At 38.9% G+C, this 12765-nt stretch overlaps 1 protein-coding gene across 2 annotated transcripts in view; it reads left to right on the forward strand.

Moving 5' to 3' along the window:
• The window catches only part of CARS1 (cysteinyl-tRNA synthetase 1), a 33224-nt gene extending 24573 nt beyond the window's left edge, over nucleotides 1-8651 (forward strand). For both annotated transcript variants that reach the window (XM_063158632.1, XM_063158633.1), the window contains 5 exons: nucleotides 2712-2792; nucleotides 3240-3307; nucleotides 4642-4701; nucleotides 5931-6014; nucleotides 7135-8651. In XM_063158632.1, coding sequence (XP_063014702.1) covers nucleotides 2712-2792; nucleotides 3240-3307; nucleotides 4642-4701; nucleotides 5931-6014; nucleotides 7135-7269 — 428 coding nt within the window. In that variant the 3' untranslated portion in view covers nucleotides 7270-8651. The remainder of the gene's footprint in view (nucleotides 1-2711; nucleotides 2793-3239; nucleotides 3308-4641; nucleotides 4702-5930; nucleotides 6015-7134) is intronic.
• The last annotated feature ends 4114 nt before the right edge of the window (nucleotides 8652-12765 follow it).

The raw sequence follows: 12765 nt of genomic DNA on the forward strand, positions 1-12765 counted from the left end.
TCTTCATATGAAGCTTTTTTTTTCCCCTTGCTTTATGATGGTTGAGCTAAATTGATCATTGCTTTTAGCAGTGGTAAGGTTTAAATATCACAGAGATCATTTTTAGAACACACTTGGCTCAAGTGCTTACTGGCACTTGAGTTTCCTGCTTGGAAGGCAGTGATTTTTTGCCTGAAATACACTGGACAGTGAGAATCAAACTGGATCTAGTGGCTGCTTGGTTGGGGTATGGAGCACTCCACAATTTGACCAGGGAGGCACCTTTCTTTTAAACTATATGATATGTTGAAGCTGAGTGGTGGTTGGCAGGACCTGCACTGACATACTACAGATTTCTTTCCCTTCCCCTATTAAATTCTTGCTTGCAGGAAGCATTAAATTACTGTAAAAGTTGTTCTGATTAGTGGCTGGGGATATTGCCTCTGCATGGCTATAGGCATAGGGAGTTTCCCCATCATAGCCTGTTGCTGGCAGGGTTGTGTTAGATATTATTTAAAACAATCAGTATTGCTTTAAGTATTCTCAGATGTTAAATAAAAAACATGTGGCTCTGTAAACCTCTATTACAAATTTTCCCATCCACACACATGCACTTTCAAAATGTGTCTACAAAACATTTCACAGAATAGCCATTTTTAAAGCTATGGTTTTTAATAATAATCAAAATGTATGTACTCTGCAAAAATGTTACATCATCCAGAATGGGTAGCATTCAAATATGGACTTAGTAATTCTCACAGTGCCCACTGCACCTTCTGCCCTCTTCCAAATATGTCAGGAGTTGACCGGAACTGGGACGAACTCTCTCATTGTAGCATTGCCTGCTCTTGTCTTTTGCTGCCAGTCTTTATATCCAGCATTCTCTAGATGTTTTTCAAGCTCTTCTTTTTCCTTCCCATCACAGTGTTCTCATTCACAACATCTCAGCATCTGTTTCACATCTGATGCTCTTTGGCTTGAAATTCACAGAAAATGTGAAGAGGTCTGGGGAATAGTCACAGGCCCAAGGAGTGTCCATCTGCTGGGGTGTTGGTGGGCACTGGTGATAAGGCATTTGTCCCACTGGTTTCCTGGTCACTGTCCTCAATGAGAGCCTCCTTATGTCCTGAGGCAACCCACAAACAACCCCCTACCCAATCCTAAACATATTTGCTCTGGAGATGCCACATGCAAAGAACAGGCACATCTCAGCTTTAAGAAGTGTGGTGCTGACTCCTCTGCATGATAGAATTGATCAGAGCATGTGTACTCTCAAAAAGAATATGTTTCGTTATACATTTCTCCTTGATGGATTTCTTCTTCTTCAGCTTTCAATTATTCATGATTTTAGATAAGTGAACATCTGTAACTGTGCAGATGCTGTTCTGGTGAATAAGTAGTGTTTCTTGATAAGCAAACACCTTTTAGTATCAACAGCCAGTGAGGGAATCTGATCCCTGGTTTACCTAATGGCTGATTTAGAGGTGCATCAGACATGACCGTGGCTCACTGTGTGTCACTGCTGTGGATCAGAGAAACAAGGACTCAGTTTACAGCAGAACAGAAGATGTTCTGTGCACTGCAGTGGTTTCCTGTGCAAAGAGAGCCACAGAGCACAGCCATGCCCTGAAACAGGGTGCTCCTTCTCATGGTTTTAGGATAGTCAGTGCTGTTCACTGGCAGCTCTCTGAGAGCTGTGGGAGAGATGAAGGCTCAGGGATGGTACTTGTATCTACCAGAATGTGCAGTGTTAAGGAAGCTACCTGGATGGAAGCTTCCACTCCCTGAAATAATAACCTTGAGACCCTGAGTACCTCTTGGGTTTAACCAGCTAAGAATTGCTGAAAGGGAAAACACCGGCTCATTATAAGCTCATCTAACTCAAGTATCTGTCTTGTTATATTTGCTAAGTGTTCTTCCTAAATACCAGACTGCCTATGAAAAATGCCACAATTCACAACAGCAGCATACTGGGCCTCTTTGATGAATTTAATCCCTCTTAACTGTTGTGCTGCTTCTCAACTGATACAATTTCTTATCCAAAAATTATCTTGTATGAAGATTTGTTTTCCCCTTAAAATAGCATATATTTCAGCTAAATCTTAAATTCTTGTACTTTGCTGTCATCAAAGGCTCTTTGGTAAGTTTGCAAAGGGAAAAAAAATAATTAGCTGTGATGTCCTGGTCACCACACAGAAAGCTAAACCAAAATTCTCTGTTCTGCTGTAAATAGATTGCTTGAAATATAAAGAGGGTGTTGGGATTACAGCTCCTCTGACAAATCAACAAAATCATAGTCCTTCAAAGGGCAGTGTTAGATTTAGCACAGGATATGTTAATTTGTGATTTTCTAAAATTAAGTTTTTAACCTTTCTTATTGCACATCCTATAGTAACCATTAGGATCTTCCTGAGTCATATACCCTTCCACCATACCTGGCAGAATGGTTGCATCATTTCTGAATTGCCTTGGATTTTCTTTCTGTTCTTCTTCAGGAGCAGTGAGGGTATCTTGGAAGACAGTTATGATTTTCAAGTCCCTGCAAAGAAATATGCTGCTTTTTTATGTGGCTGCAATAAGGCAGGACTTAGTTATCACATTAAAAGAAAAGACCTTTCTCTCTCTGTGTGAGAGTGGCAATTTCTTAATTGCACTGAAGTAACTATGTAGCTGTACAAAACTATACTTTGGCCAAATTTTACTTCACTAAAAGTATTTTTCATGCTCTGTAGTAACTGAAGTGCTGCAGTTGAGTGATGCTCTTCGGGATGACATCCTGCCTGAACTTGGAGTTCGATTTGAAGATCATGAAGGTACCCAGTTATCTCCTGAAAATTTGTAGGATCTGTTTTTATAATCATGATGTTTTCCTAAGAAGTGGGAAAACAAATTTAGAATAATTCAGTAAACTCAAGTATTGCAGAGCTATGGCATATCATATGTGCACCATATATATATTATATATATGTATATGTATAATATGTACTATATATAATAGCACATAATATGTATCATGTATAATAGTGTATATATATTAATATGTATTATACAGCTGTATATTGGAATACATGTACAGAATAAAAAAACATACATTGCAATATTTTTCACCTTTTTGTGTAGCACCTAATTTCTTAGTCACTTTTGAGTAGCCACTGAGTTGTATTTGCATTTAGCATGCAAAAATAAAACAATTATCACAGGATGAATACATTTATCTTTGGCTAATCAAGAAATTAATCCATCTCTTTTTGCTTCTTCAGGACTTCCAACTGTGGTTAAATTAGTGGATAAGGACACATTATTGAAAGAAAGAGAAGAAAAGAAAAAGGTAATTATTTTAAGCATCCTATATTTTTAAAATTGAAAGTAATGTGTAAGCTATGGATGTTTTTACATTTCTTTGATAATTCATAAGAAAAATCATAGACTAGCAACACAGAAGATGACATAAGAGAATTGATACAAAAAATTTAAGTGTGTTGGAAAAAAACAATTTTTTGAAACAGCTTCTTGAAAACTTTGAGGTATTCACTAGGTCCCATACAAAGATTTTTTATTTCATTGCTTTTTAAGATCTTCATATAATAAGGCATGTTCAATATTGCATTCAAACTGTCTTAGCTTCTCATTGCAACTTTTCTTCCAGAGAGATAATTCAGACTTCTTTTGTTTGTACAAATGAAGTCAACATTTTCCATAGAACTAATCTGTATTCATCTGATAGGTGAGGAAAAAATGTACTGGCTAAATCTTAATTAATATAGTATGGATTAGTGAGATATTCAGGATGTGGGGACAAGAATTCATGTTGCTCTGTAAAGCTTGTGAATTTAAATTCACATGCACAAGGTCGGTACAGATCCCCTGCTTTAGGCACTTCCTAGTATTAATATTTGACTTTGTAATATTTAAAAGTAACACTTCATATGTCCATCTTCAATTTTACCAAATAATAAAATTCTATCATGACTAGAAATCTATGAAAGACTTTCCAACATTTCTCCTTCCATGTTGATGTTTTTTAGAAAAGGGAGAAGTCATTTTAGTCAATTCCAGATGTTTTCATCAGTTTGAAGGCAGTTTGTTTAATGCTGCTGGGTAGGAACTGCAGCCAGAGTCCCTTTTCCCTGGCAACAGCATTATGTTCAGTTCTGGCAGAACACTTAGAGAACTGACAGGTCTCTCCCAGGCAAGTGCAAGATGGGATTTTTAGCAAGTTGGCTAAATTTAGATAGTTGTTTCCCTAGGAACATCAAGTGATACAACTGCTGCTTGAGGAACTGTGATATCTTTACATTTTGAGGCAAGAGCTTAAAATATCATTGAAATACAGTCTTTTTTAAAAGTCATTTGCAAAACAGTTTTCCCCCTAAAATGAGAGGACAATTTATTTTAGGTATTCTATTATAGGTATCCATTTTGCATGCAAAATGCATTCTGAACAGTTAGAACTGGTTTAACTGTGAATAAAAGCAAAAGAAATCAAAGTCATACAGTGGGAAGTATCAGACAATCCTAATTATAAGGCATGGTGAGTTTGCTGCAGGTCATGCTGCCAGTTCTGTCTGTAATTAGATACCCAGGGGAGCTGGCTCAGGTTTGTAGAAAACAACCAAATGGAATAGTGCCTTACCTTTTACTCACTAATACTGCCTCTCACAGATAGAAGAAGAGAAAAAAAGGAAGAAAGAAGAAGCAGCCAGGAAAAAACAACAGCAGGAAGTAAGTAACCTCATTTTGAAGGAAAGTGTAGGCAGCAGTGGTCACGTGCAGGAAGGACCATTAGAACACAGGCTCTCTGCCCAGCCTTGACCAGGTCCCCATTGCTTCTTTTTTTGTTTACAATTTCCTGCTCAGAATGCCTTTGGCTTGCAGTTCAGGCTTGGAGTTTCAATTCTGATAAAGAAGCCATTTTTGAAAACACAATTAAAGCCTGCAAAAACTTATTACAGAAGAACTTGTAGCACTTAAATTTCAGTCTGTAAATAGTATTACCTAGTTGACAAAGTAGCATCTTACATGCTTGTTAGTGTTAGAGATGATTTTGCTTGTGTTGTTTATTATTTTATTCCCTTTCTATTATCATAGGTATATGTGAAAGGGTTTCTTTTTCCCCTTTTTTTTTCTTTTTCTCTGTAAGAAATCCCCTGTTCCTTATGATTGAGCAGAGAAATGTTTTTTCTCTGTGATTGAAATTCACATAGCTCAAAGATTTTGGGCTTTGGACGGGGAGTGGACAGAGGAGATGAACTCATAAGAAAAAATATTGTTTGCCATGCTGATGATTTTAACAGTACAGGAAATACATTCCTGTGTTATAAGAGGACGAAAACTTTTAGAGAGCACCACATACAAAAATAAAACAAGATAAATAGCATTTATCAGCCACAAATTCCAAGTACCTTTTTTCATTTTTTGATAATGGTTATTCCCCGGCATAGGACAAAAATTACATGGAAAAGATTCTGAGATGTGCTTGTTTACAGACAAGGGAGAGTTCAGTTTGTTTTCAGTACAGTTACTGCATCTGATTCTTCTGTGACCTGCATTAAAACCTTAGCTTGTCAGCAAGAAACTTGGAAAGGTGGTTCCCCTTTGCAGTGAGTTAATTGCTGAATATGTTTATGATAGCAGCTATTCACTTTGTGTTGACTAAAGAACCAAGTTAGCCAGACTCAGATGTTGTTTTTGGAGTTTATAAGCAAATTATTTTGAGTTTCTGCAATGTATCTGTTTTATAAAGTGGTTCTCTACAGGTTTAAACAGTTTTTCCCTCAGACAAGCACTGCTAAACCTACTGAGTTGTTCCTCACTCCAGGTTTCTTTTCACATAATAAACAATTATGAATTGAATGCCCCTTGATTTTGAAATTATAATGTACGTTTCCTTTTACATATGTGACAGGTTGTCAGTAATTAACTGTGATGTTAATGCATGTTTTATATTACAGGCAGCAAAACTGGAAAAAATGAAGATTCCACCACATGAAATGTTTAAATTGGAACTTGACAAATATTCCATGTTTGATGAAAATGTAAGAGACTTCTCTTCATATAGGGAGGGGTTTTCCTCCCCCAGTTGTGCATACTTATTTGTACATGTTTATAGCAATCTTGTTCCAAACCTCCAGGGCACTGCTATTATTGTAGCAAGAAGAGGGAAGGAGAGAAGGAAAATGTGATATATGAATTTTATTGTGCACTGGGGAGCAAAGTCTCTGTTAGCCATCATTTCAAGGGTGTTTTCATTCTACAGTCCTTTGTACATTCATTTTACATTTCCTTTGGCTCCCCTTACTGCAAAGCAAAATACATATTGTGGGTAGGAATGTGTATGATGTTCATTCACAGACTTATTACTCTGGTGCAAGGCAGGGTATTCATTTGCAAGTACAAACTCCCCAGCTCTTCCAGAACTGATATTTTTGGAGAGGTCCTGTGTTCCCTGTTCCCTTGTGCCCACTGTTTTGCTCTCTCCTGGCAAAGGCTCTCTGAAGGGGCTGTATGCGTAACTTTGCTCTTGATTGTTCCCCTTGGAGATAAAAGGGTTACTTGGAAAACATAAAGCACTGTTTCTTCACTTCTACTTCATTTGGGTCATTGATCCTGCTTCTGCCTCTCCCTTTCACCTACACAAATTCAAGTCATGGGGACAAGTCAGAATGGAGAGGATAAATACTGGAAAATACCCCTACAAGGCAAGGAGAATGTCCATAAAAATGCTGATCATACTTTCTCCATCAAGAATATAAATATATTACTGCTTTTGCTTTAAACCTTGAATTCAATCTGCTAGTATGATTAAAATATTATTTTAACCATCTGTTCAGGAATTAGTCATTATTCTCTTAACTAAAACCACCTAGAAGTTAGTGGTCTAAGCTTCCCTTACATGGTTCAGGACAGAAGATAAATACACCCTTATGCCTCTTATTTTGCTAGGAAAGGAACATTCAGAAATAGTCAAAGTTAGCTGTCAAACTTCTAGGTGACTAAAATTAGTCAAGATACACCCCTTCCTGACAGCCTGTCATTATGACATTATCTCCCTATCTTATTAAAACATGATTCCATAGAGAACAAAAGCAGTCCAAGAACTTATCTTAAATACTCTTTTTTTTTTTTTTTGACTCTTTTTCCCTCTTTATATTTCAGGGATTTCCCACCCATGATACAGAAGGCAAAGAACTTAGCAAAGGACAAATTAAGAAGCTAAAGAAACTTTATGAAACCCAAGAAAAGCTACACAAGGAGTATCTACAAATGGTTCAGAATGGAAGTGCAAATTGAAAACAACAGGACTTTTTATGTAGAAGGCGAGTGCTGGGTTCCCATTGAAGAAGTGAGCATATACTGCTGCTTAAATTTCTGTTTACACTTTCTATTATGTGCAAAGTCAAATTCCTGTTTACGTGGGTTAATAATGTCATCTGGAAATGTAATAAAAATCTATCATTAAAAAAAAAGCCAACATGTAAGAAGTTTCTTCTCAATGATAGCAAATGTGGTTGCCAGTTCTGTTTGTGAAGGTGCTGCTCAGTCAGCAAATCCACATAAGGATTCTTGTTCATTCTAGCTGTTCAGGCTTTGGTTAATTTGTCCTGCATACTGATCTCTATCTAATACCCCATGTTACAGTCAGAAAAATGTATTGCTAAAAGGGAGCTGAGTAATTTGCCCCACAGTAAGAACAGTATTTTCCAGATGACTTCAGTATCTTTACATAAGCAGGAAAAGTGGGTAGTTCCACTATGATACTCATTCTAGCTGCTGTTATTAAAAACACTCACAGGTATACCCAGAACACTTTGCATAGTAGAAGTTAACAGTCCCTTTGTTGAAAAAGGGAACAGATCATCAACCTGCAATTGCAGTCAAGTGGGTAAGTACAAGGCAATGCACCTGCATTGAACCAACAGCTGGGAGAGACGTGAAGGGCTGATGGCAGAGGTGGTGTGTCCTTGGAGCTATCCCTTCAAGGAAACAGGAGCCCTGCCAAAGTACCTGATTACCCAAAGTACTCAGTCCCTAATTATCAGTTCAGAGCCATGCTATGGGGAATTAACAGAGGGTTTCCTACTGATATACAGTTTGTGGATTGATTTGCAGCTGGGGAATATAGCTAGGCATTGCCCTGTAGTCAAGATTGATGTTTTTAACATGATGATTTAACCCTGAGATAAAAGCCTTTCTGATGTAGTATGATCACACTATACTGCAGGGAGAGTTCTTCATTGCCTAACAATGCATTTCACTGGCAGAAGCTACTAAATGAACTAAAATTCATGAAATCCTAAAAAATACCTCACCTATTTCACAGCTGCACAGAACAGCCAAGTGTCTGATTTGCAGAACTATATTCATTCAGTATTCTCAAGGTGACCTGCAGAAAGTCATACTGTGACACCTCTGTTTCTCAACTCCTAAGTTCATGCTACGGTGATCAGGCTATGTTTCTTTTCGTAATTAAGACTTAAAACATCTTTGCTTTTCCTTGATATTTTTATATTTATATTCCTCCTTCTGAGAAATTAACACATTATTTGGAGTAACAGAAAGGTCTAGTAGGGTTTTTTTCTAATTTGTCTGTATTTGCCTTTGAAAACATACATAATGTTAAGGTCAGTAAAGCAGATACATCTTGTGTGCAGAAAATAAAATCTGTTGTGAAATACTTGTATGTGAACTTTTTGTAGTGGGGAAACTATTGAGCTTATTTTTATTCCACAACCATCTTTTTGAAATGTGGTTTGCAGAACTTTTCCTTTATCTTGCTATTACTAATTTAACTCATTTTGCATTCAATATTTGATTGTTCTGCTAATTTCTAATCAATTTTTTAAATGCATGTTTAAACTGCACAATGATACTTTAAGCAGCCAGCCATGGCCATTAGGGCACCTTCTCCATCCTGTGGTATGGGAAGAGGAAAGGTTCAATTACATTTTTTGCAGTATTTTAGATCCCAACTCCCTTTGGCCTTATCAGCTCATCATTTTCTTCCCAGCATGCTCCCTGAAGATGCATGTGCACTCAGGACATTTTTGAAGGATGGGACATGCCTATACTGCTTCTGAAATTGCAGCTTAATGTCAAATAGTGCCAGGAATTTGAATACAGAAATTGTTTTCAGTGATCTGAGTCAGCACTTACTTAAAGTGAGTTAGTATTTAACTGTGGAGAAAATGCTGTTGATCCATGGCTGTCCTGGGCTGTAGTGTATGACATCTCCATGATAAAATCCTGGCTTTTGCCCTTACATTTTGGTTTTTTCTCTTCCTCCTATGTTTTTAGTAGAACCTAATCCAATTCCATTATTATATCAATATAAAAGAATGAGGTTTTTTTAAATGCCCTTTTTCTTTCCTAAATGCTTCATTTTCTTTCTGGGACAACTCTCCTTGCAGGGATCTTGGGAGCATTTCAGACTCACATTTTCCAAAGGTTATTTTCCTGTTTTTCTGTATGCTTCCCACATTCACACACTGCTTCCTCCCTCCTTTGGTATGTTTTTTGAAATTCAGCATGCATAAAATCCTGCTGAAGGAAAACTTGGTAGCAAACAAAGAATGCTGCAGCCAGGCTTGGATGCACACTGCTTCAGATGACTTTTCCAGTGTGGGTGTGCCAATTGATCTGTGGGATTACTGAATTGCACAGACAATGCCTATTCCCTGGCAATCCCTCAAGGTGGCACTTAATTGGATTCCTCTGCTCTTGCTTTGTGAGAGAGACCTGGCAAGCAGGAGAAGGGAATGCAACAGCAATGGGCTGTGGTGTCTTAGTCATCTGTCTCACTCAGCCAGGAAAAGGGAGTGGACAGACTACACAGTATTTAAATTTTTGGGGGGTTTTTTTGGGGGGGGGAGGGGGGTGGGTTTTTTGTGTTTGCTTTTTTTTTAAAAGGTTGTGTATGCATATACACTCTCAGGGAAGACAGTCTGAAGTATGATTTCATAAGCATTATGAAAAATTATTAAAATCCTCATAGCAAAATCTTAGAATTTTAAAATATTTTAATTTTCTGGAACAGAGACCTCATCTTGCTCAGACAGCATGGAGCTTTTCATTTCCCACCTATCAAAGAATTTATTCAGAGATGGCAAGGGAAGATAAGAGTGGTGTTTCTGTTTTAAATTGCACCCTTGGCTGAAGCCCAAACTTGGCAGCAGCAAAATTTGTTTGTCTCTTGCTCAGAGTGTGCCTTTCAGCCTTTCTGATGTGAAAATTCCCATTAACGTCAAATGTGAATACTGCTCCACTCAGGAGAACAAATTCCTCCCATCACTCAGTTTGCTCAGATACTGGTAGAAAAAAAAATCTGTGAATTGTTCAGTGTGAGCTTGATGCCACCAATCTTTTCAGAGACTTTCAACTGGTGAGTGCTGATTACCTTTATGGCACGCTCTTTGACATGTTTATAACAACATTTTTATTTGCTGTCTCCTGTTGCACAGAGGCTCTGGTACATTTTAAGTGTGCAAATAAGCAATTCGCTGTCACATAGAAGCTTAAAATGTAGAAAAATAAATGGAAGGTAAGTTGAAGCATTCTCAGCTGATGGTAGTTGTTGGACCAACTTCAGCTGCCTCTTTATTACACAACTTCTACCACACAAATATGGGAAGAAATTTCACTCCACTCTGATTTCACAAGGCAATTTCTATATGTACCACATGCATATATGCTTAACATGCCTTGACACAGAACACATTAATTAAGAAGCACATCAGCTACTTAGTGCCAAGGCTCTGCTTAGCAATGATCAAACTTCTTCCTCCCCTGCAGGAAAAGTCATTGACTGAGGAAATCTTATATCTCAGATGCGGCTGTGAATGTCTGGCATCTCACCCAGTGAGAGCAGTTTCCATTAATACCCACCCAAGGGCACAAGACACAGACAGTTTTAATGCCACTTACAGACCTCAGCCTAAGCTTGCTCTGCAGTGTCAAGTGCATCTGCTTGGCAGCTCTGGCACAATCCCTTCCCTCCTTGGTTCTCCCAGCTCTTGCATGTGAGGCTGGGTGCTTAAATCGAGCCAGGGTGATTCAGCAGATATCCCTGTGCAGCTCCCTGCAGGGGAGCAGCACCTGGCAGCAAGATGACTCCACAGCTTGGGCTTTGTCCACTGTCATGGAGTCTAGCACTGTCCTACAAGAGGTTAGACAGCAGTCAGCAAAAATCCCTCACTGACCATGGGAGAGTTAATGCCCATGGAGACAGGCACTGAAAATCCAAAGGTGTAAGTGAAATGTGTGTCTGCCTTGATAAACATGCACAGAAAGGTGCAGCTAGATCTCACACCCGTCTGGCATCTTTGTAGGAGACAAAGTCTGGAGGTTGTACTCAGCATCTGAGCAGCTTTTAACAAAATGGAGATTGACAGAAAAATCTTAAGAGAATACTTGATAGCTGTGAGCCAGCAGCAAGCACAGAAGTGTGGAGTAGGAATACCTTCAGATAAGCCCTTCTCTCAGAGTTCATTATGCTCTTCTTTGGAGCACTGAGAATCAAGCATAGTCACTACCATGAATGCATACCTGACCTTAAAAAGTCACTACTATGAATAAGGTCTCAAAATTATGGATTACTGGAAATACAAGGAAGCTGTTAACCTGCTGATGTTAGAAAAAGGACTTGTTTGGAAAAACAGGGAAAGGGAGCTGGAAGCAATGTAAAGAAGGGGGGCTTTCCACTGAACATATCCTCTGGACCACCAAAACTGCTTGTTTGTGCAACTGGCTATAACATTCCTGCAGTTCTTTCAAAATTATCTCATTTTTTAATTACAGTATTGGTATCTAACAAAAGATTCCTTGGTTATGCATGTAACTTAAATTCCTACTGTAAATTATTTAATCCAACATTAATATATTGACTAGTTGTTTTAAAGTATTGGTCTCATTTCTTCCAAATACTAGGTGTTACAGAAATCCAAGCTGCAGCCCTGGAGACAACATCTTAGAACAAGGGAGCTCCCTGAGAGGAGAAAAGGATTGGGGTTGGTTTTTTTTGGTTTTTGTGGTTTGTTTGTTTTTTTTTGTTTTTTTGGGTTTTTTTTGGGGGGGGGGGTGGGGTGGGGTTGTTTTTGTTTTGTTTTTTTTTTTTTTTTTGTTTTTTTTTTGTTTTTTTTTTTTTGTTTTTTGGGGGTTTTTTTTGAGTGAAATTTGAGTGAGATTGAGTGAAAGATGACTGAAACTCTGGAGGTGGCTCCTAGTGCTGAAATTGCACTGAAATTCCCCAATGCTCTCAGACTGCCATGCACACAGAATGTGGGCTGTAGTGGGCTTTTCCCGGCTGCTCTACCAGGGAATTGTGTCTGAGCCGAAGATGGCACTGCCCTGACCGCCTTTGCTGTGGAGGAGCAGTAAGGCAGCAGCAGCAGAACATTTCTCATTTCCCAGGCCAGGCACGATGCCTCAGAAACCGCCTGGATCCTCTCCCAGCATGGATCATCTCCATGACAAATGGCAGTTCCTGAGACGTGCAGGGATCTCATTGCTGACATGGTGGATAGCCCACCCAGCTGGAATGTTGTCATGGCTGTGTCCTTCTGAGGACAGGTCAGAGGTGGTGGAGATGCTCCGATTCTACCCAGGGCCAGGAGAATGAGCTGAGGGTTTCTGGTGACAATGAAGGGTGACACTACTGTGAGTGCTTGGGACAGGCCCACAGCCTCAGGGTCACAGCCCGGTTCTCCCGCGGGGCTGACATTGCTGGAGGAACAGCGGGGCCGGCACACAGAGCCCAGGAGGTTCCCGGGATTCCCGGGGATAACTTTCCTC

The sequence above is a fragment of the Melospiza melodia genome, chromosome 6 (assembly GCF_035770615.1).
Source record: "Melospiza melodia melodia isolate bMelMel2 chromosome 6, bMelMel2.pri, whole genome shotgun sequence".
Taxonomy (NCBI): Eukaryota; Metazoa; Chordata; class Aves; order Passeriformes; family Passerellidae; genus Melospiza; species Melospiza melodia.